The following is a 27,779-nucleotide window of genomic DNA, read 5'->3' on the forward strand; positions in this document are numbered from 1 at the left end:
GGTTGAGGTGCTGCTGTGAGGACTACAACGTTGACCAGTCAGCACCCTCTTCTCATGCTGTGTAAATTCTTATTGATTTTGAGATTTGATTTTCTTGCAGTTCCATCCTGATGATTGCAAGGTGAAATGTTTTGACAACATATCCTTTTATCATTAAAATTTTAAACTTTTGATCTTCCTTTAATCTTATTTCTCTGCGACAATGCTGCCTGCCCTGCTAAACATTTTCAATCTTAATTTGTTTTTACTGGAGTCTACAGCTTTGCAGTAAACTCAAAAAGTAGCATTTCTCCAGAAAGAGAAGAGCAATGCGAAAGAGAATCACAGGCTGCTGTCAGCAGTGGATGGTACAGTTAGATGTCTGATAGAGTACAATTTATTTTTGTTATGAGGAAGCACAATTTTTAAACTTTCCATTGATTTCTGTTGTCTTTTGGTCTCTGATTGCATTGGATGGGATCAGTGTTAAATAGTGGTGATGCGGCGATGGCCTCGCATCTGTAATTGTCCATGAGGATTGCTTGGTCTGTCAGTGTTGTTTGCTAATTAGAGACAAGAATTGAGCTGAAGTACTATCAAACACTTTGTCGTAGGTCTTGTTTGAAAAGAAAGGTTGGGAGCTGTGGCTAGTTCTGTTTTCCCCTACCTAGTCCTTTTTCCCATTTGCCCAGATGTGTTGTAACAAACTCTTGGCCACTGTGGCTGAGACTGAGTGATTCATTATAAGCTATAATGTAGTTATAGGTTTCCACAAATGCTTCAATTCTGTTATTTTCAGTGTACTTTCTCAGTAACCAGTTTAGAGTCTGGGTTTACTAATACATGGTGGTGTCAATTCCAATGTCTGGGAGTGTCACCCTATACTCTGACTTAATAAAGACCCATTTTTTTTAAGTTAAAGACTCTTAAAAATTTTACAAGGGAAGATTAAAGGTCAGTATTTAGTCACGTTAGGCTGCAGCCAGACAAAAAAAAATTAAATTCTATTTTACTGCTAGGAATTTAACTGAGTCAGCGGTAAAAGGTTTTAACATAATATAACTACAGGAGGGTGCCAGCCAACTTTGAAATTTGTAACCAGAAGTTTTAAGGATAAAAAATGGGCACAAAGCCCAACAACCAATCCCTTCCTTTTGACCAACCAGTCCCTATATACTCTTTTGTGTCCTTCAGACACCTTCCGACTTGCTCAGTGTTAACCTAATGCAAGTTCATTCCAAGAACTAGGACTAATTTGTGCTATTAGGGCTAGAATGAATTTTTTTTAAAAAATGAAGGTGTTGTGGATGCAAATTATTGATTCATTTCCCCACAAAAAACTGCTGCTGAGAAATCTCTCTGACACCTGCTGCCTTTTTGTGTTGCTGCTTTGTTGCCATAGCTGTTTGAGTTACTTTTGATGTTTCCCTCCCGACAGAGGAACGACATTGCCATGGCCATTACTAAGTTTGATCAGTTTGATTTTCTGATTGACATTGTTCCTAGAGATGAGCTCAAACCTCCAAAACGACAGGTAAGAAACAAAAAAACAAATAGATTTATAAACCTAACAACAAAGTTCATCAGAAATCTAGGTTGCATGTTTTTTTTTCACCCGCCATCCTCTTAAACCTGATAGTATCTAAACGTTGTACTCTTATATAAAATGTTCTTTGTTTAAGTAGTTGCATTCAGTTATTTACCTCAAGAAAGTAGAACACTGCCTTCTGGTGGCAGCATGCATGAGTAAAGCTTGTTAAAGTTTGTGGGGGTTTTTGGAGCAAATAATTAGTGGATATACGAATTTCTTTTTTTATTTTTATGCTTTTTAATCATTTGTCTCAATTTATGTAGTGGGGGAGTTGGCTCTGCACTGAAATATTAATAAGCACTGTCAACTTATGTTTTCAATCATATCTGTTAGGACTGACCTGTAGGTGGTGGTGTGGATTATATTTAATGACCTGAATGTGCTGATCTTTAACTTGAGATAGAAAGGCATTTCTCAATTTAGTCTGATACTGTGCTGTTAACTGGTTTTGTTACGATACGTCAATATGGTTTGTTCCAAATAAAGTCCATAATATTTTTTTCCTTACATTTTAAACAGCGTCTTTTATGGTTGTGCACTGTCTATTTCTAGCAAAAACAAAAGCTCAAAAGAGCCAATAAATAAAAATATTCAACCATGTAGCAGACCCACAGTGATTCATCACTCCTTCATTGTAATGGTGAACTGTTGAGAGCTATCACATTACTGACTGACTTCTAACATTTTAGCTTCTAACTCCAGCTCTATAGAGGTGCAATTTCAAGAGAGGTGAGGAATACAGAGGAACATGTAGTGCCACTGAGATGCAACTTATTGGGATTACACAATAAGATGGGGCAAGAGGTTGCCGTAAGATGTAGAGGAAAGTATTATTCAATACTGTCGGAATTGATAGAATTAAGAGTTTGGTTTTTTTTAAAAGTTGCATGATGATAACTTTATCTCTTGGCCATTCAGATATGCATTGGTGTAGCGGTCATGTAAACATCTTTAACTGAAAGCTTTACAAAATAAATACAGCTTTCAGTTAGATGTTTATGTTACCTTGTCACTAAATATCTTGGAACATCCTTGTTTCAGTTTAATGAACCAGAATGAAATTCTTGGTCACTTCCTAAACTTTGCCTCCATTTTAATTTGACTAAAGTGAGCTACGTACTCTCAGAAGTCATTTGCAGGGCTCTTCACGAAGACTGGTATATGGACCTCAGTTTTCAGCATGATAGCGACTTCTTTGTGCTTGACTGGCTAAGTGCGTTGGACTGAAGTAGTCTTCTGTGGTAGGCGGATTTCTTTTGTCAATTTAGTTCAATTTTAATGAGCTTACGTGAATGTCACTGTTGCTTTGCACCACTGCTGACTTGGTCTGTATTACTCCTGTATGTGAATCTTGGGTATGTCTTGTTTTAGACATGGGTCTGAGTAGTATACCTGAGTGGTGACCAAGGCCAGTGGTTTACTACATACTACCTGCTTGGTTAGTTCAAGAAGGATTAGGTCTTAGTGGGACTTTGCGCAATACGTTAGAGTCCCTGTTTATCTCAGATAAATTATGGTCTCAGTGTTATATTCTCACTGTTCTAGATTAGTTTTTCTTTATGCAGTGATTGACTGCGTAGATTCTTGGGTCTGATCCACAGAAAGATGCAAAAATATCTTTGAAGAAGTGTAGGGGTCTTGTCCTAGGTGAGTACTGTAACTAATTGTACATAAAGTGGTATTGGTGAATTTCTAGAAGTTCTCTCATTTGCCATCCTGCCAAAGAATCATCTAACAGAGCAGTGTAGCTATCAGACTGATCAGATTGGGATCCTTGTATCATTGTTTCTAGTCTTGTGAGATTATTGTCCACCTAGCTTCAGTGTTTAGTTTTAGTTTAAGTTTTTGTTATCTGTGATCTCTTGCCCATCTTGACAGCGTTGATTGCTGGCAGTATATGCTGCTGTAAACATCCTTGACTGGAAGCTGTGTGGAGTGGAAGGGCTTTCAGTCAGATGTTTGCAGCTGTTGACTGCTGCATACTTCAATGAATCACTGCTGCTTCATTCCCTGATTGAAGAGCTTCATGGTATTGAACTACACCGGGTGGAAAAAGCTGATGTTTGAAATCTAGATGAAGTTGGAGTTTTCAAGGTGAGGGATAATACTACTTGACAATGTTATCTTCTATTGTCAAACTCTCCTGAAAACACAAAATGCTGGAAATCACAGCGGGTCAGGTACCATCCGTGGATAGAGAGCAAGCTAACATTTCGAGTCTAGATGACTCTTCATCAGAGCTGTCCTACTTTAAAATAACTTTAATAAACACTTTGTCTTTTTCATTTCTTAGAATAAAGAATTGTTCAATTAGGGCTGAATACAGAATAAAGTTGTGTTTATGGAGCTTATGGAGAGGCCTAAACTGTGGAAGACAGGTTTTTGTTAATATGGAGCTTTTGGAGAGGGCTACATGTGGACGCCTCTTCAGTGAGATGATTTTTTTTATCAGCCAATTGAAAATGAATGCTGGACTGCTTGAGAAGGAGTTAATTTTAATTCCATTGTTCAGCTAAGTGTTTTATTTTATTTAAGATTCATTTTTTGTGCATGTTTAATATTCTTTGAGTAAGGAATGGTAGTTTATTTTATATATAAGGTGCAATTACTTCTTTTTAGGCTCGATGTCATTGAGTGCATACAAGAGACAGCGTTAAATGCCAAGATTTAGAGAAATAATTACACAACAGGATCAGTCAGGTAGATGAGTGACTGTCAGGAAAGGTAAGAAGGTAGTTCAGAAGTCTCCTGTGGCTATTCCTCTCTCTCAAACAGATATTCCGAGTTAGGTACTCTTGAAAGGGTTAGTCTCTCAGAAAAATACAAGAGGCAGTCAGATCTTGGGAAGTTAGAATAAAAGGTTTGACAGAATTTAAAAGAATAATTGTTATCAGGCACAGACAGGAGATTCTGCAATAATGAGCGTGAATCTAGAAAAATATGTTGTGTACCTGGTGCCAGGATTAAGGCTGTCTCAAAACATTTGAAGCATATTGTTAAAGGGGAGATTTTGTCCACATTGGTAGGAATGATATAATTGGGGAAAAGATTAAGGCCTTACAGAGTAAATATAAGAGGTTAGGTAGAAGATTAAAAAACAGAATCTCAAAAGTAGTAATCTTTTGGTTTATTCCCGGTGCCAAGCTCAAATGAGAAAAGGAATAAAAGAATAAAGAAGATAAATCAATGGCTGAAGAGGCAGTGTGATGTTCAGGGATTCAGATTCTTGGATTATTGGGAGCTCTTAGGGTCTGAAAAGATTTGTTCAAAAAGGATAGGTTTCACCTGAACTGGAAAAGGACCAATATCCTAGTGAGAGATTTGCTATTCTATTTAACGCAATTGTAAAATATTAGGTGGAGGTGGGATGTTGGTGGGAGGAGTGGAGGAATCCTAAGTAGCAGAGTAAATTGAAAGATAGATGAGGATGGTTCTGAATCTGAAAAGAACAAGTTAGATAGAAAAGACAGACAAGAGCAAACCCAAGAATGAAGTAAGGAAGGAATTAAAACTGCATTTATTTCAATGGAAGGGATCTTACCAAGTAAGTCTGATGGACTCGGGCACATGGGTTTGAGTCGTCAAAGCTATTATGGAAACTTGGCTGAAGGATGGACAGGACTGCATCTCAATGTTCCGGGTTTCAGGTGCTATTGGAAGAATAGAAAGGGAGGCAAAAAAGATGTGGGAGTGCCATTTTTAATTAAGGAAAACATTTAATGCTGTAACTAAAGCAGATATTTCTGAAAAATCATCCAGTGAAAATATGTGGGTTGAAATTAGAAATAAGAAAGGAATGATCACCTTGAAGGAATTGTACTGTAGGCCCCCCAGTAGTCAGAGGGAAACTGAGTAACAAATACGTACAGTCAGTTCTGCCATAGCGTGCATTTCTTCAACGCAAATTGGCTATAACGCGATTGAAGAATTTAGACTAGTATTTGTCGGATGTGAACTCTCCTTACCTGTATTGGCTATAATGCGATTCTGGTCCCATTGGTTTAAATGGTGTTGCTATTACATAGTCATAGAGATGTACAGCATGGAAATAGACCCTCGGTCCAACCCGTCCATGCCGACCAGATATCCCAACCCAATCTAGTCCCTCTTGCCAGCATCCGGCCCATATCCCTCCAAACCCTTCCTATTCATATACCCATCCAAATGCCTTTTAAATGTTGCAATTGTACCAGCCTCCACCAGTTCCTCTGGCAGCTCATTCCATACCCGTACCACCCTCTGTGTGAAAAAGTTACCCTTAGGTCTCTTTTATATCTTTTCCCTCTCACCCTAAACCTATGCCCTCTAGTTCTGGACTCGAAGGGCTCATTCCTGAGGAAGGGCTCATGTCCGAAACGTCGATACTCCTGCTCCTTGGATGCTGCCTGACCTGCTGCGTTTTTTCAGCAACACATTTTCAGCTCTGATTTCCAGCATCTGCAGTCCTCACTTTCTCCTGTCATTCCTGAAGAAGGGCTCATGCCCGAAACGTCAATTCTCCTGCTCCTTGGATGCTGCCTGACCTGCTGCGCTTTTCCAGCAACACATTTTCAACTATTATTAAGCTGGAGAAGGTTTTGAAAAGATTGACCAGGATGTTGCTAGGAATGGAAGGTTTGAGTTATAAGGAGAGGCTGGACAGGTTGGGTCCTTTTTAACCAGAGCTTAGGAGGTTGAGGGGTGATCTTATTGAGATTTATAACATCATGAGGGTTGTGGATAAGATGAATGGCAGGTGTCTTTTCTGTAGAGTAGGGGATTTCAAAACTGGGGGGCATGTTTTCTAGGTGAGAGGCGAAAGATTTTAAAAAGACAGAGGCACCATTTTTACGCAGAGTGGTTTGTGTGTGGTGTTAACTTTTCGAGGAAGCTGTGGATGCGGCATAGTTAAAATGTTTAAAAGACACTTCGATAAGTATATGAATAGGAAAGGTTCGGAGGGATATGGGCCAGGAGCAGGCAGGTGGGACTAGTTCAGTTTGGGATTATGGTGAGCATGGACAGGTTGGACTGAAGGTCTGTTTCTATGCTCTATGACTCTATCTGTTCATTACCCTCCACATTCTACTAGTAAGACTACTAATCCCAATAGATTTGAGTAATGGTGTTATAAATCTGCCTTCTTTTGCTGTATCCTGGGGCCTGGTTGGTGTGAAGTGCAAGATTAGCAAATCTCAGAATACAGCTAATGACCACTTTCATTGACCTGATATTGTTATGTTTTAGCAGCTTTGTTCCCAGACTCCAGTTTTAAACCGAAGTTTATGTACTTTGCTGCTGCTTTAGGCTGAGGAGGTCATCATGTGGAAAGAATCTATGTCCCATCACACACACCATGTTTTGGAGATAGCTTGGGTGTGAAATTGGCAAACACCTCTCGCCACCACCTGAGAACTCCTAATGAAGGAAACAGCAGAAGTAAATGAGGTGTTGTAAAAATCAAGAATTTGCATTGAAGTGATGTAATTTTGTTGACCAATTGACTGATTGCTTTGTTAATGAAGCTGTTTAATAATTAGTCAGTCAACTTGTTTGATTCAAAAAGGGCTCATGCCCGAAACGTCGATTCTCCTGCTCCTTCGATGCTGCCTGACCTGCTGTGCTTTTCCAGCAACACCTTTTCAGCTCTGAACAAAGTTTGTGTCAACATACCTATTTCATTTTGAAACAGTGTGGTTGGACTGCAGAATGCCCCCAGTGTCTCGCTGTGGCAGAAAACAACACCAACATTGAAAAGACTGGATGATAAGTGGAAAAGTAGTGAAGAATTGTGGCTATGATCCCCAACCAAGTTAGAACTCGTTATATTGCATGTTAGATACTTTAGCCAACTTAGCAGTTGATAAAAGGCTCATGAGGTTTCTGGTAGGTGCAATCTGATGTATGTCAGATTAATGGAACTTTAAAGAATCACAAATTAAACTATTCTCTGGAATGTGTGCATGTGGCTTTTAAACAAAACCCTAACAGATACGATTGCATCTTGAGCAGGGATCCTGAATGTTGGGGGCTATTGTTAGATTTTTGGTCATTGACAACATAAATTGGGTCAGAAGTGGCCTAACAACAATGAACATAATGCTTTTAATATGTGAAAGTTCCAAAGCACTTCATAAGAGCAGACAATATTTACACAGTGTCGTAAAGAGACATTAAGAGGTAAGGTGGGTGACAAAAGCTTGATCAGAGGTAGATTATACACATTTACACAGTTTAGTTTTCATCTGCCACAAATGGTAGACTTGGGAAACTGTTCCTTTGGCTTTCGTGAAGAAGTCTGTGTTGATTGACTGATGTTATCTCCTTCATCCTCCTATTTCTCTCTGGTGGGTTTCTTGGTTCTGTGGCTGTGCCTGAGTTTGAGTATTTTGAACATTATAATCTGTTGAACTAGGAAGAAGCTACAGTTCACTATTTCCCAAATGGTGCCTTAAATTGCCCATGAAATGAATGGGTCTCTGACTTATATTTTGTTATTGATTAGATTAGAATCTTATAGCTTTCCTTCAATAGTGAGGGCTTCTTTTAATTTCAAAACCTATCTTGAATCATGTAAGTAGAGCTAGTAGATGCTCTGGCTTTCTTTGGCACACATCAAAGAGATGGAACAAAGTTACTTTATTCATTTTGCAAACCTTGGCCTTTCAGTGTTGAGATATCAGGAAATGCTTCAAGTACACTGGGTCAAACAATAATTGTGGAGAGAAACCGGGCTAACGTTTCAATTTAGTGACCTTTCATCCGAATATATCTATTCTGTGATGAAGGTACGGTGACCTGAAATGTTAATTCTGGTTTTCTTGACAGATGCTGCCTGACCTGCTTGAGTATTTGTGACATTTTCTGTTTGTTTTATACTTCTAGTATTTGTGGTATTTTGCTTTTGTTTTAATATTTCATGGAATTATTTGTACGTTCAGCTTATTCCTAGATGCAGCAAAACTCCTCAGCAAGTTCAGATTATGAAGAGGGTCCATGTGGCAGACTCCATTCGTGAACAGCATGAGTATTGCCAGAAGATAGGCACTCATGGACACTCTTGGTGTACATATCAGTAGTCCAAGTGCTGTGTTTTACTCCAAAGTTAACCTTCATTCAGTATCATTGTAAATTATAATTCATGTTCTGTTTGACTTTATATTTATTGTTCTAAGAAGGATTCTTTTTATTTTGTTGTACTGTTGGACCTTTGTTGATGACATTGAGTCATAATGTACAGAGTCCATTACTGGCATTACAGTAGTAATATCTTCCCAGGGAGGAGGGATTATATTACCAGATCAGGAATTAAGTCTTGGCACTTGTTCCCAGAAGTCAAATCTTAAAATTTGCCAGGAATGTGCCTGTGGGGCGCCAGGTTTTGCCAGTTTCACTTAATGACCTCAGATCACTGTTACAAGATTGCATGGATTTAGAAGGAACACCTGAACTGCCAGCTGTGTGTATTCAGTCTGGTAGTATGCAGAAGTAATGGTTTATAAAACAAAAGCTGTAATAGTGAAACATGTTGCATAAACTATCTGCAATTGCTATAAACATGTACATAAACATTCTCTAGGGTTGTAGAGTCTTTGCAGAGATGTCTGAATTCCAGTCAGAGTGTGCTGGCAGTATGTCTTATGAGCCCTAGACAGCTTAGGATCAACATTGATGTACAGAGGGATCTTGGGGTTCAAATCCATGGCTCCCTGAAAGTGGCCACACAAGTAGGTGGGGTGGTAAAAAGGGCATTTGCCTTTATTGGTTGGGGAATTGAGTACAAGAGTCAGGGTGTCATGTGCAGCTTTATAAGACTTTAGTTACGCTACACTTAGTATTGTGTTCAATTCTGGTTGCCACATTGCAGGAAGGATGTGGAGACTTTGGAGAGGGTGCAGAAGAGGTTTACCAGGATGCTGCCTGAATTAGAGGGTCTGAACTATAAGGTGAGGCTAGAAAAACTTGGGTTGTTTTCTCTGGAGTGGCAGAGGCTGAGAGGAGACTTGATAGACTTCTATAAAATGATGAGATGCATAGACCAGGTTGACCGTCAGAATCTTTTTCCCAGAGTTGAAATGTCTAATAGTAGAGGGCGTGCATTTAAGATGAGACAAGGGAAAGTTCAAAGAAGATGCGAGGGGCAAGTTCTTTACAGAGTGGTAGGAGTCTGAAAAGCGCTGCCAGGGATGGTGGTAGAGGCAGGTACAATAGGGGCATCAGAGGGACTTTTGGATAAATCCACGAATATGCAAGAAATGGAGAGATGTGGACCAAGGACTAGCAGAAGGGATAAGTTTAATTTAGCGCCATATTTAACACAGCATTGTGGGCCAGAAGACCCATTTCTGTGCTGTACTGTTCTGTGTTCTATTTGTACTCAATGTATCTGTTCACTCTGAGGCAATAATTGTGAATGATAGAAATCTGAAATTTGAACTGAGGTGGAAATATTCTGGGTCTGGCAGCATCTGGTGAAGAGAGAAATAAAATCAATAATTTTCCAATTATAACATCTGTCCACAGCTTTTTCATATCGCAGGTGTTAATAATGACTCTGTAATCCCATTTTCACCAACTCTGCATCTACCTATTATTTCTTTTAGTTCCATTGGCTATCACCTTTTGTCTTTTTAATATCCCCCTACCTTTTCTTACAAAGAGGAAAGTTTGAACCCCTTTGATAATTAAAACTGAAATACTGAGAGAAGCTCATCTTCCCTATATAAACTGTTAAAAAGAGTGGTTAAATGAAAGAAAATCCCTGATAGTCACTTTATAAACAACACGTAACAGTAAACAAATTAACAGAATTGGTATAAACCCAGGTAATAAGAAAAAATAAATTTAAAACTTAATCTCTCAAAGTCTACACAGAATGTGTCTACTGGAATGCTCCGCCTTCTCCACTGTCTCTCCATTCGTAAATGCGTTTCTTCTGTTGTTTTTAAGTCACAATGTGTTTCTTCCGTTGATCCTGCAGTCAGGGATGATTTCTCTGTTGAGTTCTTCTGTGAGGATTCTTAGCTAGAAGTGCCATGGTTCCTTTTATGGATAGATGGTGCTTTCTTAGAGAGCTTACAGATTTCTTGTGAGAGCGAGATGTTTATTTCTCAGATGGCAGTTTGCCCTCACCCTAATTTTCAAAAAACCTCTCCTTATACATCTTGAATGACGTATCAATTTTCGTACGTTAACATTGGTCTGGGTTTGTCAAAACCGTCAGATTTAAATTCAATTGGCTTTCAATCTCTAAGTGCTTGGTTTAAATGAATCGGCTGATTCAAGTTAGTTGCAAAAATATCAAAACAAACCTAAGGTTTCCAAATGCACAGCCAATTGATAAATGTTTCAATTTCAGAACTGTCTGTAATCTGCAACTACTTACAGACACGTTGTTCTGTATAAATCTCCACACTTAGAAAAACACTTTACCTCTTAAAGGAACTACACACTCTTCCTCGTATCTTTTTTTTTAACAAATAAGTTCTCCCTTTCTAAACACGACAACTCTACACAACTTGGTAATACTTTGATGTTATCACTCCTTCCTGTTTGCTTTCTCCTGTTCCTTTTTCCTTTGCACTTTGGTTTCTCTGCCACTATTTGTTTAAAAACTATACATCTGTAACTTTTTCCAGATCTGAAGAAACTTTATCAACTTAGAATGTTAACTTGGCTCTCTCTGGGTACTTTTATTCTTTTTTTAGTCTTCACTTCTTATCCTGTAGCTTGCCCAGTTTGGATTTGTGTTTTATTTTAGCCAGGTGGCTCATTGAGGAAATTTTATTAATCAGAGCTTGTGGTATCTGCAGCAATTGGAAATTGCAGATTTAACCTTAACGATATACTCTGTAGAGTACAGTTTGGCAATCCGTTGTTGTCCTCTTGTGTTGTCGATAGGTACTTCACTGATTTTATTTTTGTTTCAGAGGGGTACCTAGACCAGTTTTTGTGTCTTGCTCTCGCTTGCTAGCATGGGGAGGGAAAATCTCCCAGGCGTATCCTGACCTGTCTGGAAATAATGCAACCAAGAGTGAAGTAAACTCATGGAATGAGTTCACTGCAAGCATAGGTTTTATTGTTTGGATGCGATGCTAATTTCCATTCCATTGTTGCTGATTATGAGGAATAGTAAACGAGACTCTCATTCAGATAACTCTTTTTCAATGATTTGGTTTGAGAATTCTTTTTTGCTCCATTGCTCATTCTGAGTTTTGTGTACAAAAGAAACTATCCCAGAATCTCCAGTTCCTAGACTAAGTTCAGTAATCAACAATTTGGGATCCTTATGCAGTGAGTTCTGGCAACTTCTTGTCAATTTACCCAGGCAAGGTCACCAGAACGCACTGTTGAACACTATCTTGCCTCTGCTGTGTGCAAAATGAACTGGTCACCAACTAGAGCAGGGGTGGGAACGCTAGAGTTGGGGAAACCTCTTGACTAATGTATAGTGACTGCTGCGAGAAGTGAATGTTTGGTGAGGAAAGGACAGGCTTATCAGTGTTGCAGATTTGCTCACAGCCTGCTAATGTCCATAGATGAGCCTCTGGCATGGGTGACAGTTTACTGATATGTTACTGAAAGCAGTAAATTGCATTTTACCTGCACCTTTAACATCACAGAAATGTTACATTCAGAGGGACTGGTTGACTTTATCAGGAACACATAGCAATATAAGAACAGGGTTAAGTCATTTTGACCCTCAAGCCTATTCAATTAATTCCTGGCTGATCTGTAAACAGATTCGTATGTCAGACCATAAGAAATGCAATCGGAGTAGGTCTTTCGACTGTCCTGCCTGCTCTACCATTCAGTAAGATTTCTCACCCACTTTCATGTCCTTTCCCTGTAATGCTTTATTCCCCTCTTGATCAATAGTCTATCTGTCTCAGCCTTAAATATACACAAGGATTTTTCCTCCACAGCTCTCTGTGGCAAGGAGTTCCTAAAGCACTCAACCCTTCAAGAAGCAATTCCTCCTCATCTCAGTCTTAAATTGGCACCCCTTTACTCTGAGACTATGCTGTCTGGTCCCATATTCTACTATGAGGGAAAACATCTCAGCATTTACCCTTTCAAGCCCCTTTAGATTCATACGTGCAAAAAAAGGCCCTTTGGCCCATCAAGTCTGCACTAACATGACTACCACTAAAAGTATGCTAATCCCAATTTATCCCATATTCTTGAATATTATATTTGAAGTGTTCATCCAAACTTTGTTTTAAATTGTAAGGTTTCCAGTCTCCGCTACCTTCCCGGACAATGCATTCCAGATTCCCACCATCTGCTCGCCGCAAGTGAGCAGGTTTTTTCCAAAATCCCTTCTGAATCTCCTGCCCCTAAAAACTGTTCCGTCTTGTGATTGACCCCTCAACCAAGGGGAACAGCTGCTCTCTATTCACCCTATCCATATCCCTCTAACCTTATACACCTCAATCATGTCTCCCCTCAGTCTTCTCTGCTCTAAAGAAAACAATCCAAGCCTATCTGGTCTCTGCTTATACCTCAATTCCTGTATCCCAGGCAACATCCAGGAAACCACCTCTGTACCCTCTCCAGTGCTATCACATCCTTTCTTTTGTGAGGTGACCAGAACTGCAGATAGTACTCCAGATGTGGCCTGGCCCACTACTCTGGACAGTTCCTTCATTACTTCCTATGCCATGACTGATTAAATTAGATTAGATTACTTTACAGTGTGGAAACAGGCCCTTCGGCCCAACAAGTCCACACCGACCCGCCGAAGCGCAAACCACCCATACCCCTACATTTACCCCTTACCTAACACTACGGGCAATTTAGCATGGCCAATTCACCTGACCATGCACATCTTTGGACTGTGGGAGGAAACCGGAGCACCCGGAGGAAACCCACGCAGACATGGGGAGAACGTGCAAACTCCACACAGTCAGTCGTCTGAGGCGGGAATTGAACCCGGGTCTCTGACGCTGTGAGGCAGCAGTGCTAACCACTGTGCCACCGTGCCGCCTGAAAGTGTCCCATCTACCTTCTTAACCATCCTATTCATGTGCTCTGCTAACTTTATGGACCTGAGAATAATTACCCCCAAGATCCCTCTGTTCCTCTAAGCTACCCAGTGTCTTGCTATTCATCAAATACTCCCACATTTTGTTTCTTCTTCCAAGGTGCATCTCCTCTCATTTGTCAGGGTTAAATACTATGTGCCAGTGGTCTGCTCATCTGACCAACCTATCTATATCTTTCTGTAATCTACAACTATCTTCTTCGCTATTAATCACCCTACCAATCTTGGTGTAATCTGCAAATTTGCTTAACCTTCCCCCCCACTTTTTCATCTATATCAATTATGTATGTAGCAAACAATAAGGACCCCAATACTGATCCTTTCAGTACCCTGCTGGACACTGGCCTCCAGTCACTGAAATAGCCTCCTCCCAATACCTTTTGTGACGTATTATTAAAACAGTTTCTGATCCATCTCGCCAAGTTTCCCTTAATTCCATGTGCTTTAATCTTCTCAATCAGTCTTCTATGTGGGGCATTGTCAAAAACTATATAAACCACGTTAACTGAATTTTCCTCATTCACACACTTGATCATGTTTTCAAAAAATTCTAACAAATTTGTTAGGTATGACCTCATGACAAAGCCATTCTGACTGTCCCTAATTTACCTATGCCTTTCCAAGTGAGTATTAATTCGTTTAAGAATTTTTGCCAATAGTTTTCTGATCCCTGATGCGAAACTCAGTGGTCTGTAATTTCCTAATTCATTTCTACCGCCCTTCTTAAAAACTGCAACCACATTTGCCATTCTCCAATCCATTTTACCCCATGGCCAGAGAGGAATTAAAAATTTGCATCAGAGCCCTGCAATTTCCTACCTCACCTCCCACAGCAGGCTGGGATGAAGTTCATTCAGCCCAGGGGATTAGTCTGTCTATAAGCCCAAAAGAACCTCCAATACCTCCCCATTTCCTACATCAAACTTTGAAAGTTCCTCACAATACCTTTCCCTGAATTCTGTACCGACATTCTTTTTTTGCCAGAGTGAAAATCGAAGGGAAGTATTCGTTCAGTACCTATCCAGTGTCCTGCACCTTCACATATAGGCTGCATCCTTGGTCCCTATTGGGCCCAACTCTTTCCCTGGTTAATCTCTTCCCTTTAATGTATTTATAAAATATCTTACGATTCTCCCTAATCCTGTTCACAAGTCCTTCTACATTTTGCTTTAAAAGGTAAATGTTGGACATACACTCTCCCCAGATCCTTTTTGAATACCTCCCTTTGCTCTGCTGCAAGGAGTTGTTCCCAGCCTAAAGTGGCCAGATTCTGCTTTATTCTAATAGAATCTGCCTTCCCCAAATCCAAAGCCATCTTTTGCAGGTCATCTTCCTTGTCCAAAACCGTAGTTTTGTTGTGGTCGCTATCGCTAAAGTGTCCCCCACTGCCACATCAAACGGTTGGCCGACTTATTTCCCTAGAACCAGATCTAGCACTGCACCACCACTTCTATGTATTGATACACAAAAGATTCCCTGGATACATTTCAAGAAATCCGCCCTCTCTAAACCCTTAACACAATGACGATCCCAGTTTATATTGGGAAAGTTGAAATCCCCTAGTATAATTACCTGATTACTACTCTTACACACCTCTATGAACTGTCTACATATTTGCTTCTCTGTTTCCTGTTGACTCTTTGAGGGCCTATAATACATTCCAGTAAAGTGCCTGTCCCTTTAACATTTCTAAGTTCTACCCACAAAGCCTCTTTTGAGGACCCTTCCAAAAGATCATCTCTCCTTCTTGCAATAATTGACTTCTTAATTATTCATTCGACTCCACCACCCTGTTTACACCCTCCTCTGTCTCACCTAATGATCCTATACCCCAGAATGTTGAGTTGCTAGTCCAGCCCTTCCCTCAACCATGTTTCTGCGATGGCAACAATATCATACTTGGAAGTGTGAATCCACCCCATTCACTTATCAGTCTTGCCTATTACACTCTTAGCATTAAAGACCATCCAACCTTGCTTTACTCTCTTGACACTCAACATAGCTGAACTCAGAGTCCTAACCTGTTTAATATTTTGCTCATAAGACAGCTTCTTCAAAACAGGTATCATCCTACTGAGCATTGTTTGAACTACTTCCGATGAATGCTACCTTCCCTTAAATAAGGAAACCAAAACTGCTTCCAGTACTCTAAATGTGGTCTTACCAGCTTTCTGTAGTTGCAGTAAGACTTCCCTGCTCTTATAATCCAACACTCTTGAAATAAGGGCCAACATTCCATTAGCCTTCCTAATTACCTGCTCCCATGTTTGCAATCTTTCTGTATTTTGTGAACAAATACCCCCAAGTTCCTTTTGTTATAGCTTTCTGTAGTTTTTCTCTGCTTAAATAATACTATTCTGTTCATCTATTCTCCCTTCCAAAATGAACAACTTCACACTTACCCCACAGTGTATGGCATTTACCAACGTTTTGACCACTCATTTAACCTATTAATATCTTCTTAAAAACTGTATTCCTCTTGCAGTTTGCCTTTCCACCTATTTTTGTGAAGTCTGCAAATTTGGCTACACTTGACTTGCTGCAAGTCATTAATATGTATTGTGAACAGTTGCAGTCCCAGCACTGATTCCTGAAGCCCACTGGTTACAAGTTGGCAACCTGAAATGAACCCCTTAACCTCACTTGTTATTTCCTGCCCATTAGGCAATTCTCTATCTGCAACAATATACTACCTCCAACATTTCATAACAACCTTTCATGAGGTAGCCATGTCTCTTAATACGTTTTAAACAATGATGGGCCATCAATTTAAGATTTAAAATTTATACTTGATCAGTTGTCATTTGCAGAAGAGAGTTCCAAACCTTTGCCTTGGCAATTGGAAGTATTTCTAACTTCCACCTGAAAGGTCTAACTCTAATTTTTATGTTGACTAATGAAACTATAGAAAAGTTGCCCATCATTTCTGCACAGACTGAATAAACTATACACACATTCTAATCCTAGGAGTAAATGATGACTGCAGATGCTGGAGACCAGAGTCAAAAGTTCTGATGAAGGACTTAAGCTCGAAACATCGACTCTGCTACTCTTTGGATGCTGCCTGACCTGCTGTGCTTCTCCAGCACCACACTTTTTGACACCCATTCTAATCCTACCTTCCAGCACCAGATCCATTGCCTTACAGCTTATAGTGTTTCAGGTACAGATACAGGTTCCTTTTAAATTAGTTGAAGTTTTCCACTCAACCATTAAATTGAGTTACAGACACCCACCACCTTTTGAATGGAACAGACTTCCCTCCTGTCCACTCTAATCCTTCTACCAATTACTTTAAATCCTTGTTCCTGAAGTAGCAGACCTAGCTTCTACCTATTTACTATTAGTTCCCTTTTATGCCTTGAAAATCTTGATCAAAGTAGGGAGGTGGTTACTACTAAAGGAAACAGAAAACAGACATCAGTTCTTTAGTTTAAAATATACTCCTATCAGTGACTCTTACAGTTGTTTACATGAACTAACCAGCCAAAGAAGCAACTACTGGAAACTAAAACGTAAAAAAAAAGATAATAATGGCAGTACTAAATTAATGGAATACAACAAATCAATGCTTGTTAGAACCTTTGTCAGATGTTTCTATGCTGGTGATTGGTCCCAGAATGTTCGTCTGTACTTTTAATTTAGCTGATGTGCAATTAACGTTCTAATTTCCTTCTTGTTTCGTAACTTTTTCTCATTTTGGTGTTTGAAGATCTAATGTCAGTGCAGAGGAATCGCATCCTAACACTGTGCTCTAGTGTGTGTAAACATCCTACACTCTCAGCTGTGGTCTGACTGAGCTGGGAGAGGGATGTTTGCTCATACTGACACAGACTGAGCAGCAACAAACCAGCAAGTCATGCAGAAGATTGACACAATCTTGACCGCCTCTGGTACAATCTCTTGTGTATAAAACAATTTTCAAGGCCACTGTTACCCTGAATTACAGCTTGACCCAAACCAGTTTTCTGCACCTCTAGCTGAATGTACTTTTCGTCAGAGAATGTTGGATCATGATGAGGATGCTTAGCAACCTTTTTTCTCTTTTCCCATTTCTTCCTAAAGTCTCCACTTCCAACCCAAACACAAAGGGCAATCTGCTGCTCGAAAAGATGAGAACTTAAAAAAAAAAATGGATTGGACCTATGTCTCTTCTGGTAGATGTGATTTATTCCCAGAGTCGATTTACTTTTAGAGGGTAATGCATTGGACTCAATCACTCAATAAACTTGATGCAAGAGGCTGCCAGTATTATCATTGGAAAGCTTCTGTGATTTCTGCGTACTGTATTTTATAATCTTGGGCAATACTGACACAGAGGTTGGCTGCAATGATATCCTACAGTGAAAGGAGTTGCGTTTTATGCACCCACTCCTCACATTCATGGTACTGCTGGAATAAATTTTGTGCTGTCAAAATTGGAGGCATGTGCAAGCTGTCTGCAAACAGCTTTTAAACATGATCACAGGAGACTGGCCGCCTCCTTGCTGTAAGATTGTAAAATTCTAAGGCCGCTTGAAAATGTCCAGAAAGTAAAATCAGTCATTTGAACTATCCCTTAACTGGCAAATGTCCTGTTGACTTTGAAATTGAAATATTTTCCATGCTATCTTCAGTGAAATGAGAGCTTTATGGACCTAACCACTATCGAAGTGGTACTTTGATCAGTATGTTGAGGTTTCTGTTTGTGAATGAGAAAACCTGATTTGATTGCTAATTCTACTCTGATCGTTGTGGGCGCATGATGTGTGGATACTCATCAAGGTGAGAATACTACAGATGACATTTGTGGCATGCTTGATGTAAGTACTTTGCAGTCTATTGTCTACAGCCTGAGAATCTGTTCATTTTGTGTATCTTAGCTGAGGTCAGTGTGTATTAGTCTGCTGTGATACCGCCTTAACTAACAGGAATAGCAAACCTCACTGCCTCATCTCAGGTCGATGGACTTTGTGTTTGTTTTTGTATCCCAGGAAGAAGTTCGCCAGACAGTTCCAAGCTCAGAGCAAGTGCAGTACTACTTCACATTAGCTCAACAGCCCACAACTGTGCAAGTACAGGGGCAGCAACAGGGCCAACAGGGCTCTGGTAGCACAACCATACAACCAAGTCAGATCATCATTGGACAACCGCAACAGGGACAGGTAGGGAGCTTATAGCTGTAAGGAACAGCATGATGTTTTTTTAAAAAGAACATTTCTGTTTAAGAGTTAAACTGTTCTAAAATTCAACTCTCAGGTGTTTCATTCAAATCTTAATATTCCATGTATTTATAAACACTACATACTGGCTGGTTCCTTGTCTCATTTAAATATTTATTGGAGCTTGAGTTATTTTGATTTGCTGCCATTTAGTGAAGAGCCCTTGAATTCCATGCTATGTTTGCAGTCAGAAAATATATTTTGTCACCTGAGGATTTTGTTTGTGTTCCTGACCATTGTAAACCACAAATTAAACTTGATTCAACCAATGGTGGGGAGGTGATAGCCTTAGTTGTATTATTGCTGGACAGTTAACCCAGAAACCCAGGTAATGTTCTTGTGACCTGGGTTCAAATCCTGCTGTGGCAGATAGTGGAATTTGAATTTAATAAAATCTGGAATTAAGAGTCGAATGATGGCCATGAATACTGTAGATGGGCAGAAAAAAACCATCTGATCCACTAATGACCCACGGCAATTTGGTTGACTCTTAATTGCCTTCTGGGCAATGAGGGATAGGCAGTAAATGCTGGCCTAGTCAATGATGCCCTCATCCCATGAATGAATAAAAAAAACTCAAAACATTAAAAATAAAGTATTATAGCCTTTCATTTGCTAGACCAAAAATATCACAACTGCAGATTTACTGGTGGTTCAGAGACCAGCCATCTATAGGATTACATTGTACAAACCAAGGTCTGCCAGTCACTTCAGCGCCTCTTACTAGAGGAGACAAAATTTTGCCAGATCTCCAGCAGCTGGCTTTATAGCTTCAGCTCCGTAGTGCACTGATGTTGAATTCACACAACAAAACAAGTAGACTTGGTTATTATTCCCCACGAATTTGCTTTCTCCCACTTGTTTTCCCCCTCCCATCCCAGTCATCTGGAGTCATAAAGATGTACATCACAGAAACAGACCCTTTGGTCCAACTTATCCATGCCGACCAGATGTCCCAACCCAATCTAGTCCCACCTGCCAGCACCCGGCCCATATCCCTCCAAACCCTTCCTATTCATATCCCCATCCAAATGCCTTTTAAATGTTGCAATTGTACTAGCCTCCACCACTTCCCCTGGCAGCTCATTCCATACACGTAAAGGTCCTTTTTGAAAAAAGTACAGTAGTGTTACATCATGCAGCTCAGGCAAGCAATCCTGATCCTTTGAGCTAACCTTTTAGGGCAAGTCTAGTTGGCTGCACTTTGTTGGTAACTTTCTGCTGTTTGTGGTGGCCTGTTATGTAGTTGAGATGTGTTGAGCATGTGGAAAAACATGGCTGTAACTGATCAAAATTTAATTCATTTAACAGGATTCAGTTCATTTTATATTTTTCTAACAAGCTCCAATATATAAATTTATTTTACTGGACATTTTTTCACTCTCCTATATGGAAAGATGCTGTCATGTCCATGAAAAGCTGTAAAGCACAGTAACGTTACCAAAATAATGGCCCACAATGGTCCATAATAATGGTACATCTCTGTGAGTAATCTAGTACCCTACTGTACATGAAGTGTACACAGAATCACATGTGCCAAAGATGACTACTGATTATATTTGTTAATTGATGCCGTCTATGTAATAAAGTCTTGTGACCTTCAGAGAGATCAATGGTTTGAAATGTTGCATTCACAGGTAGTGCAAGGAGCTACTGTCCAGCAGTTACAGCAAGTACAGGTTGCACAATCTCAGACTACAGCATCTTCCATTACGGTAATGTGTCCCTGTGAAAAAGAAATATGCATGCTTTCGCTCTTAGCTTGCTCTGTTTATTCAATCTCTGTCTAGGTGTACATAACACTAACACACACAATCTAATTTCTGGAATGCATTTCCTAAATCCCTGCATCTCACCATCTCACTGTTTTTACTTTAATTCACCTCTTGCCTGTGAGAGCAGGCTTATCCTACTGCCTTATGTGGCATGTGTTACGTTTTAATCGATAAATTAATCTGGATGTTTTGCAACATTAAAGGCACAATATAAATGCAAGATGCCATTTATAGTTGTTTCCTGACTCTGTATGGTGCCTGACTTTTTAAATTTCATTCATGGAATGTGAGCATCTCTGGCTAGGCCAGCATTTATTGTCCGTCTCTAGTTAAGAGTCATCCACATTGCTGTGGATCTGGAGTGTAGGCTCCAACAAGTAAGGACAGCAGTTCACTTCCCTAAAAGACATGAGTGAACTAGAAATTTTTCTGACAGCAATGGTTATCATTAGGCTCTTGATTCCAGATTTTTATGGAATACAATTACCCCCATTTGCCATGGTGGGCTTTGAGCCCAGGTCTCCAGAGCATTACCTGGGTCTCTAGATTAATAGTCTTGCAGTAATACCACTAGGCCATTACTTCCCCAAATTGTTCTGCAAGAGTGTGTTGTGCATACGCAACATGATCTGTGTTCTCAAGATTTGACAGTACTATTGAAACCGTACATGGAGTTGTCATTGAAGCACAACAGTGGACTGATAAAACTATTCTGTTATATCTACTTGAATTGTGAGAATGACCAGAAGCAGACTTCCTGTCCTTTTGAGCAGTCTTTCATGTGTCCCCGGAGAATGCATTGAGATATATATTAGTGGGAGTACAGTGTACCAGAGGTTTCAGGATTGCGTTTGCTGTGGGATTCACCTGAGACCATGAATTGAGCATAGCACAAGATTTGTAAGGGTAAAGGCTATTGTGCATCAATATCCAATATAAACACATTTGATGTTAAAACTAAAGGGCAATGATTTATGCACACATTGTATTCGGAATACTAATGTTTAAATAAAGTCAAACTATATTACAATCTCTGGTCCGTCTGAGAAACTTTCCTATCCCGTAAATAATGGCATATTGCAGATAAATGAGAATCCCCCTGTACTTGACTTGACAGAGTTAGTTAAACTCCTAATTGTTCAGATAAAATTGCCTGACAAAGTTCCCAGCTTGTGCATTTAGGAGTTTGCTTTAGTGTTCTTAAAACCAAATAACAACACCATATACCGAGTGATCTTTTTCAGTGCTGCTGATGTTGTGACCCATCTTTGAATCATGCAGCACAGGAAGAGACCATTTGTTTCATCGTACCTAGGCTGCTTTTTTCAAAGAAACTTGTTTTGGAGTGGCACATTGACCCAGCAGTTATCACTGCTGCCTCAAAGAGCAAGGGGCCCAGGTTCGATTCCAGCCTCGAGCAACTATCTGTGTGGAGTTTGCACATTCTCCCCGTGTATGCGTAGATTTCCTCTGGGTGCTCCAGTTTCCAGCCTCGGTCTAAAGGTGTGCAGGTTAGGTGCCATGCTAAATTGCCCATAGTGTTCAGGGATGTATAGATGCATTAGTCACGGGAAATGGGTCTGGGTGGGATACCATTTTCTGCCTCTGATTTTAAATTTCTGGTTACTGACCTTTCTGTTACTGAAAATAATTTGTCTCTTTTTCAAACACGGCAAAACCCCCACAGTTTTGCAAAGCAAATTCTGCGTAAACTTCACATTTGGATAAATACCTGTTTGGTTGAATTACAAAACCAGAGCCCATTTAAAAATTAGGTTGGAAGTCTGCTATGTTTTAACTGATTTATGGTCAACAAAGCACGAAAATTCAGGAACCTCTTACAGGCAGTGAAGCTCAGTTATGGTTTTTAGCAGTTGTACACAAATAGCATAACTTCTAACTAGAATGTTCATAAGATTGCCTGTCAGACTAAGTGCCAGCTAAGCTGATCCATTATAATTCTTGGCATGATCTTTCCAATATTACTTCGTGTTTGAGGACCTCCTGCCTGAAGTGTTCTCCTGTTCTTTGTCCAGTATAGGCAACTTATGGTCCAGCAATTTCTATCTTCTCACATTTTTATTGATAGATGCTAATAGTGGCTGGAAGATTTGCCAACAGTTAACATAAAAGCATGAAATGGAGAGGGGATGGGTAGGATGAAACCAAATCTTGAATGCACTTTTGCACTTGGCCTCCTAGGGTCTGTGTAAGGGAAGAGAAGGTCATGATGGTACCTAGTATAGGGCTGGGATTTGAGACAGTGTTTGGAGTTTAATGTTTTCCTTATTCATGGATAAGAAGAAATTATTCTCTAGGCAGTCTTCCTTTTCAAAGTCAGGCTCCTCTTCTTTAAAGAAAAAGAAATGTGGAAAGAACATGACAAGAAAAGGCAGTATTTACAATTGACCAACCATGTACTTGCATGTTACTGGAACCCAGATGATGGTCTGTTCCCATTGTGCTGTGGCTGGATTCTGTTTGTCCACAGCATTGCAAGTACAATGTCAAGTCAGTTCCTGAAGTATATTGAGAGGGATATGTATTGTAGTGAATGCTTGACACAAGTGAGCAGTGTGATAAATTTTTTCTGTGATCTTGTTTCCTTTTGTCAAAACACAAGGCGGGGGGATTGGAGTCTAAACAGAATTGTTGGACATTTGCAGTAGAAATATAAGAACAGAGCAGGTCATTCAACTTGTCGAGCCTGTTTCACCATTCAGTGAGATCATCCAAACATCCTAGCTTTGGTAAAGTTGCATTCAGTGGATGTATTTCATGCAGAGGGTGATACGTGAATGGAACAGGTTGCCAGAGTAAGTGCTGGAGGCACGTACAATTCTAGTATTTAAAAGACATTTCGATGGGTATATGACTAGGAAGGGTTTAGAGGGATATGGGCTGAGTGCTGGAAAATGGGACTAGGTCAGGTTGGGATTAGATTAGATTACATTACAGTGTGGAAACAGGCCCTTCGGCCCAACAAGTCCACACCGACCCGCCGAAGCGAAACCCACCCATACCCCTACATTTACCCCTTACCAAACACTACGGGCAATTTAGCATGGCCAATTCACCTGACCCTGCACATCTTTGGACTGTGGGAGGAAACCGGAGCACCCGGAGGAAACCCACGCAGACACGGGGAGAACGTGCAAACTCCACACAGTCAGTCACCTGAGGCAGGAATTGAACCCGGGATGTCTGGCCGTCGTGATGAGTTAGGCAGATTGGTTGGCAAGTGAAATTCTCAACCAATCAGAATTCATTTGCCAACAAATTAACATCCTGTTTCCATACTGTATGACTGATCATGTATCTCATTGCTAATTTCCCATGTTATCTTGATATCATTAGTCTCCAGAAATCTATTGATTTGTGTCTAGAACTTGCTCAATGTTTGAACTTTCACAGACTTCTGAGCTAGGGAGTTCCAAAAATTCGCCATCCTCTGAATGTAGAAGACCTCCTTGTGTTCCTCTTAAAAGATCCTCGTGTCCCTTATCCTGCAGTTATGACCCATGATTCAAAACTCACTAACTGGGGAAACACCCTATCTAAAGACATCCTGTCAAGCTGTGTATGAATTTTGTACATTTCAATGAGATCACCTTGCACTCTTCGAATTTGTGGAGAACACAGATTCAGTTTATTTAATCACTCCACAAGACAATTTGGCCATCTTAGGCATTAACCTGATAAACATTTATTGCACTCCTTCTGTGGTAAGTATAAGGTAAGGAGACCAGAACAGTACATTGAGAGGGATATGTATTGTAGTGAATGCTTGCCACAAGTGAGCAGTGTGATAATTTTTTTCTGTGATCTTGTTTCCTTTTGTCAAAACACAAGGAGGGGGGATTATTCCCAGTTTGGTTTCACCAAACTAATATCAAATCATTGATGCTGTATGAGAAAAAGAGTACAGATTGGTTGGCAAGTGAAATTCTCAACCAATCAGAATTCATTTGCCAACAAATCAACATCCTGTTGCTAAGGGATATAGATTGTTGTTTCCTTTTGAAATTTGGTATTCTTGTGATTCTGTCCTGAACTTTCAAAAGCATGATGCTTTTTTCCTGCAGTACAAAATTATACTCTGTACAAAATTAACATAACTTTCTTGTATCCGTCACTGTACCCTTACTATGCAAAAACAAAGTGCTGGAGAAATACAGCAGGTCTGGCTGCATCTGCAGAGAGAAATATCGAGTTAACATTTCGAATCCAGTGACGTTTAGTCACAACAAGCCAATGTTTATGCCAGGGTTCAAAAAAGGATCACTGGACTCGAAACATTATCTCTGTTTTTCTCTTTTAATGCTGCATTATCCTCCTCACACTTCCAATTTTTGTATTTTTGCAATGATCAAGACCATTGATATAGATCATGAAGAGTAGAGGTTCGCTCTACTAAAACTCCTGTCTGGAAAAGGACCATTCACTACTACTATGTTTCCAGCCATTGTGCTAACTTTGTACACATGTTACCATTGCCCTTTTGTTTTGAGAGTTCCAACTTTTGCTCACAAGTCTATTATTTTCTCAAATGTCATTTTGAAGACTATGTAACCATATTAATAGCATTACCTTCATCAACCATCTGTTTCCTCATCAACAAAATTCCCAAGTTAGCTAAATGCAAATGACCTTTAACAAATCGGTGTAGACTTTCCTTAATTAACCTCGATTTGCACAAGTGATTAATCATTTTGGTTGATTTAAAGTAATAACGCCACTAAAATACCTGTGAAAACAGCTGACCCTGAGGGCTCTTGTGGCACAGTAGTACTGTCCCAACTCTGGACCAGAATGCCTGGGTTCAAGTTCCGTCTGCTCCAGAGGTGTGTCATCACATTTTGAAACAGGTTGATAAAAATAACCACAGTAGAACCTAGGGCTGGCCATTAATTTCCCTTAAATTTCATTGTAACAAAAGCATGATGCTTGACAATACATCTTTCTAGATGTCACACAATATTAAGGTGGTTGCTTTCACGCTGTCTTATTGCAGACTGCCCCGGTGACAATGCAGGTTGGAGATGGACAACAGGTACAGATTGTTCCAGCACAGAATCAAACACAGCAGACTCAGTCCAATTCAGGACAGACCATGCAGGTCATGCAACAGATTATCACCAACACTGGCGAGATACAGCAAATACCGGTATGCATAAAGTAATATTCTTTTAACATGGTGAAATAAGCTGACTCTGGGACAGTTTGATATTCTTAAAAATGAATTGCTGGCAGGAAGTCACTTGCACAGCCCATGCATATCAGAAGAATGATCATGAAGTGCTCTCCTATCTTTGACGTGCAGTCTCAATGTTGCCCTGTCCTGGTCTTTTTCCAGCTTTTAGGTGCATTGACAGTCTGAATACCCTTTTTAAGTGGATTGATTTGCATGCTGTCCCAGTAGACCTTGGTTTTGTGCCTGTCGGTTGCTTTCCTGAGGCTCTTGGTACAGTACTCTTTCTCCCAGATAAGGGAGACTTGTATTTTAAGTAAAATCAATAAAAGCTGGAAACACCGCTTCTGCATCCTTGACTGAAATAAGGAATCAACTTTTGGTTGTGCACACTGTTTCTATTGTTTACTTCAACAATCAGGTATAACTGTGATATCTGATGTATATCTCGAAATAAGCATATGTAATTTTTTTTAAAATTCGAGACATTGTTAAACACTTTAACAATGGAAAGATTGGCCTAAAGTGGGAGTGATAGAAATTTGTCAGTTATGAAATTAAAAACAAATGATAAAAAGAATGCAGTTGAAATCCAAAATTCATACCAGAAGGTTTGCTGTTGCTTTGAAGCAGAGATATAATTTTGTTCCTGAAATTTGGAATTTGTAGGGCCAGTGCACCAGGTATAGTGATGGAGAGGGAATGAGTAGTAATAATGTACTGGACAGTGTTGAACTTGTTCAGATTTGTACTCGTAAATAGAACCTAATCTGTCCTACATTTCTCAATGAAAAGGACAGTATTGTGTATAGAATACCAGATCAGAGGAAGTACAGATAAATCATTGTCTCATCCTGAAGGTGGAATCAGAGACCTGGACAGTGGTATGGGAGGACATGACTAGGATGGTCTAAGGCCCGTTTGACAATTGCAATGAGGATGCACTAAGCCAAGGTAGTACAAGTGCTAGTGCAGAAGATAGTGAAGTTGGAGAAACTGGGAGAATGGGTTGGAATTTTTGCAGGCCAGTGGGAGGAAGCACAAAGGATCTTATTGTGGGGGACAATCCAGGGGCTCTGATTGGTTTGCAACTGTCTCCACAATGTCATATATGGATCTGAATGCGTAGTGTAGATTAAAAGTTAATTGATTTCTCCAAGCATGTGGAAAAAGTGCTGAAGAGTGTCATTAACACCATCCAATATGATGAGGTCATGTGGATTTGTGATGAGATCAATCTAGAATCTCAAAGGCTTAAGAAATTAAGTTGTCCTCGTCTAATGGAGACAGATGGTTTGGGTGACTTCATTCAGCCTGCAGAAATGATGGGTGATTTTTTCATAAAAAACACAAGAAATGTGGCTTAAATGTTATTTAAACCCCAAAGGATGGAAATCCTTAAGGAACCCTAATGAAAATAGAGTCAGTGGGAATTGGGGTAATCTCTCCATTGGTTAGAGTCAACCTAACATCAAGGTTTGCGGTTGTTGGTTCCTACATGGAGAGGATGATGGTAGCAAGCTTCATCTTGAACAGCAGCTTGTGTAGTGTAGTGAACTGGCATGGCCATTCACGTCGGTTTTGCTGCTTATTATTTCCTCTGTGCTCACTTGGCCCATTGCTTTGTTGAGTGTGTATCAACCCCCTGCAGACGAGAGAAGTCCCAGGCTTAGTCCCTGCTTCGTGTTGAGTTACTAACTGTTTTTAAATTGACCTCATCATGACTGTTCCAAATTTGACCTTGACAGCTTGTGTGTTAGTGGCAATTGTGTCCCAGTGCCTACCATCCTCCAGTAAACCACTTTGGAATATACTCATGTAGGTGTCTGATGATATGGGATCAGGTTGTAAGTTCCACTCCAAGAATCAGTAGTTGATGTTCTCTCTCTAAACCGTCACATATATATGGGCAGAGTACTAGAGGGAGGCTGATGCATCTGCAACTGGAACTTAGCGCAAAAAGAGTACCTGTTTGAAACGTTCATTACATTTCATTGAGGGCAAACAAATACCTTGG

At 39.9% G+C, this 27,779-nt stretch overlaps 1 protein-coding gene across 5 annotated transcripts in view; it reads left to right on the forward strand.

The window, feature by feature from the left end:
• Nucleotides 1–27,779, forward strand: part of nfyc (nuclear transcription factor Y, gamma) — a 93,998-nt gene that overhangs the window by 48,614 nt on the left and 17,605 nt on the right. For 4 of the 5 annotated variants that reach the window (XM_043717961.2, XM_043717958.2, XM_043717959.2 and 1 more), the window contains 4 exons: nt 1,418–1,513; nt 18,569–18,739; nt 20,434–20,511; nt 25,586–25,738. In XM_043717961.2, the coding sequence (XP_043573896.1) occupies nt 1,418–1,513; nt 18,569–18,739; nt 20,434–20,511; nt 25,586–25,738 (498 nt within the window). The remainder of the gene's footprint in view (nt 1–1,417; nt 1,514–18,568; nt 18,740–20,433; nt 20,512–25,585; nt 25,739–27,779) is intronic. The other variant, XM_087976951.1, reaches the window with a different exon arrangement.

Source organism: Chiloscyllium plagiosum, unplaced genomic scaffold (assembly GCF_037043375.1).
Source record: "Chiloscyllium plagiosum isolate Xiang-an unplaced genomic scaffold, Cpla_swu_hap1 HiC_scaffold_30, whole genome shotgun sequence".
In the NCBI taxonomy this organism is placed as follows: Eukaryota; Metazoa; Chordata; class Chondrichthyes; order Orectolobiformes; family Hemiscylliidae; genus Chiloscyllium; species Chiloscyllium plagiosum.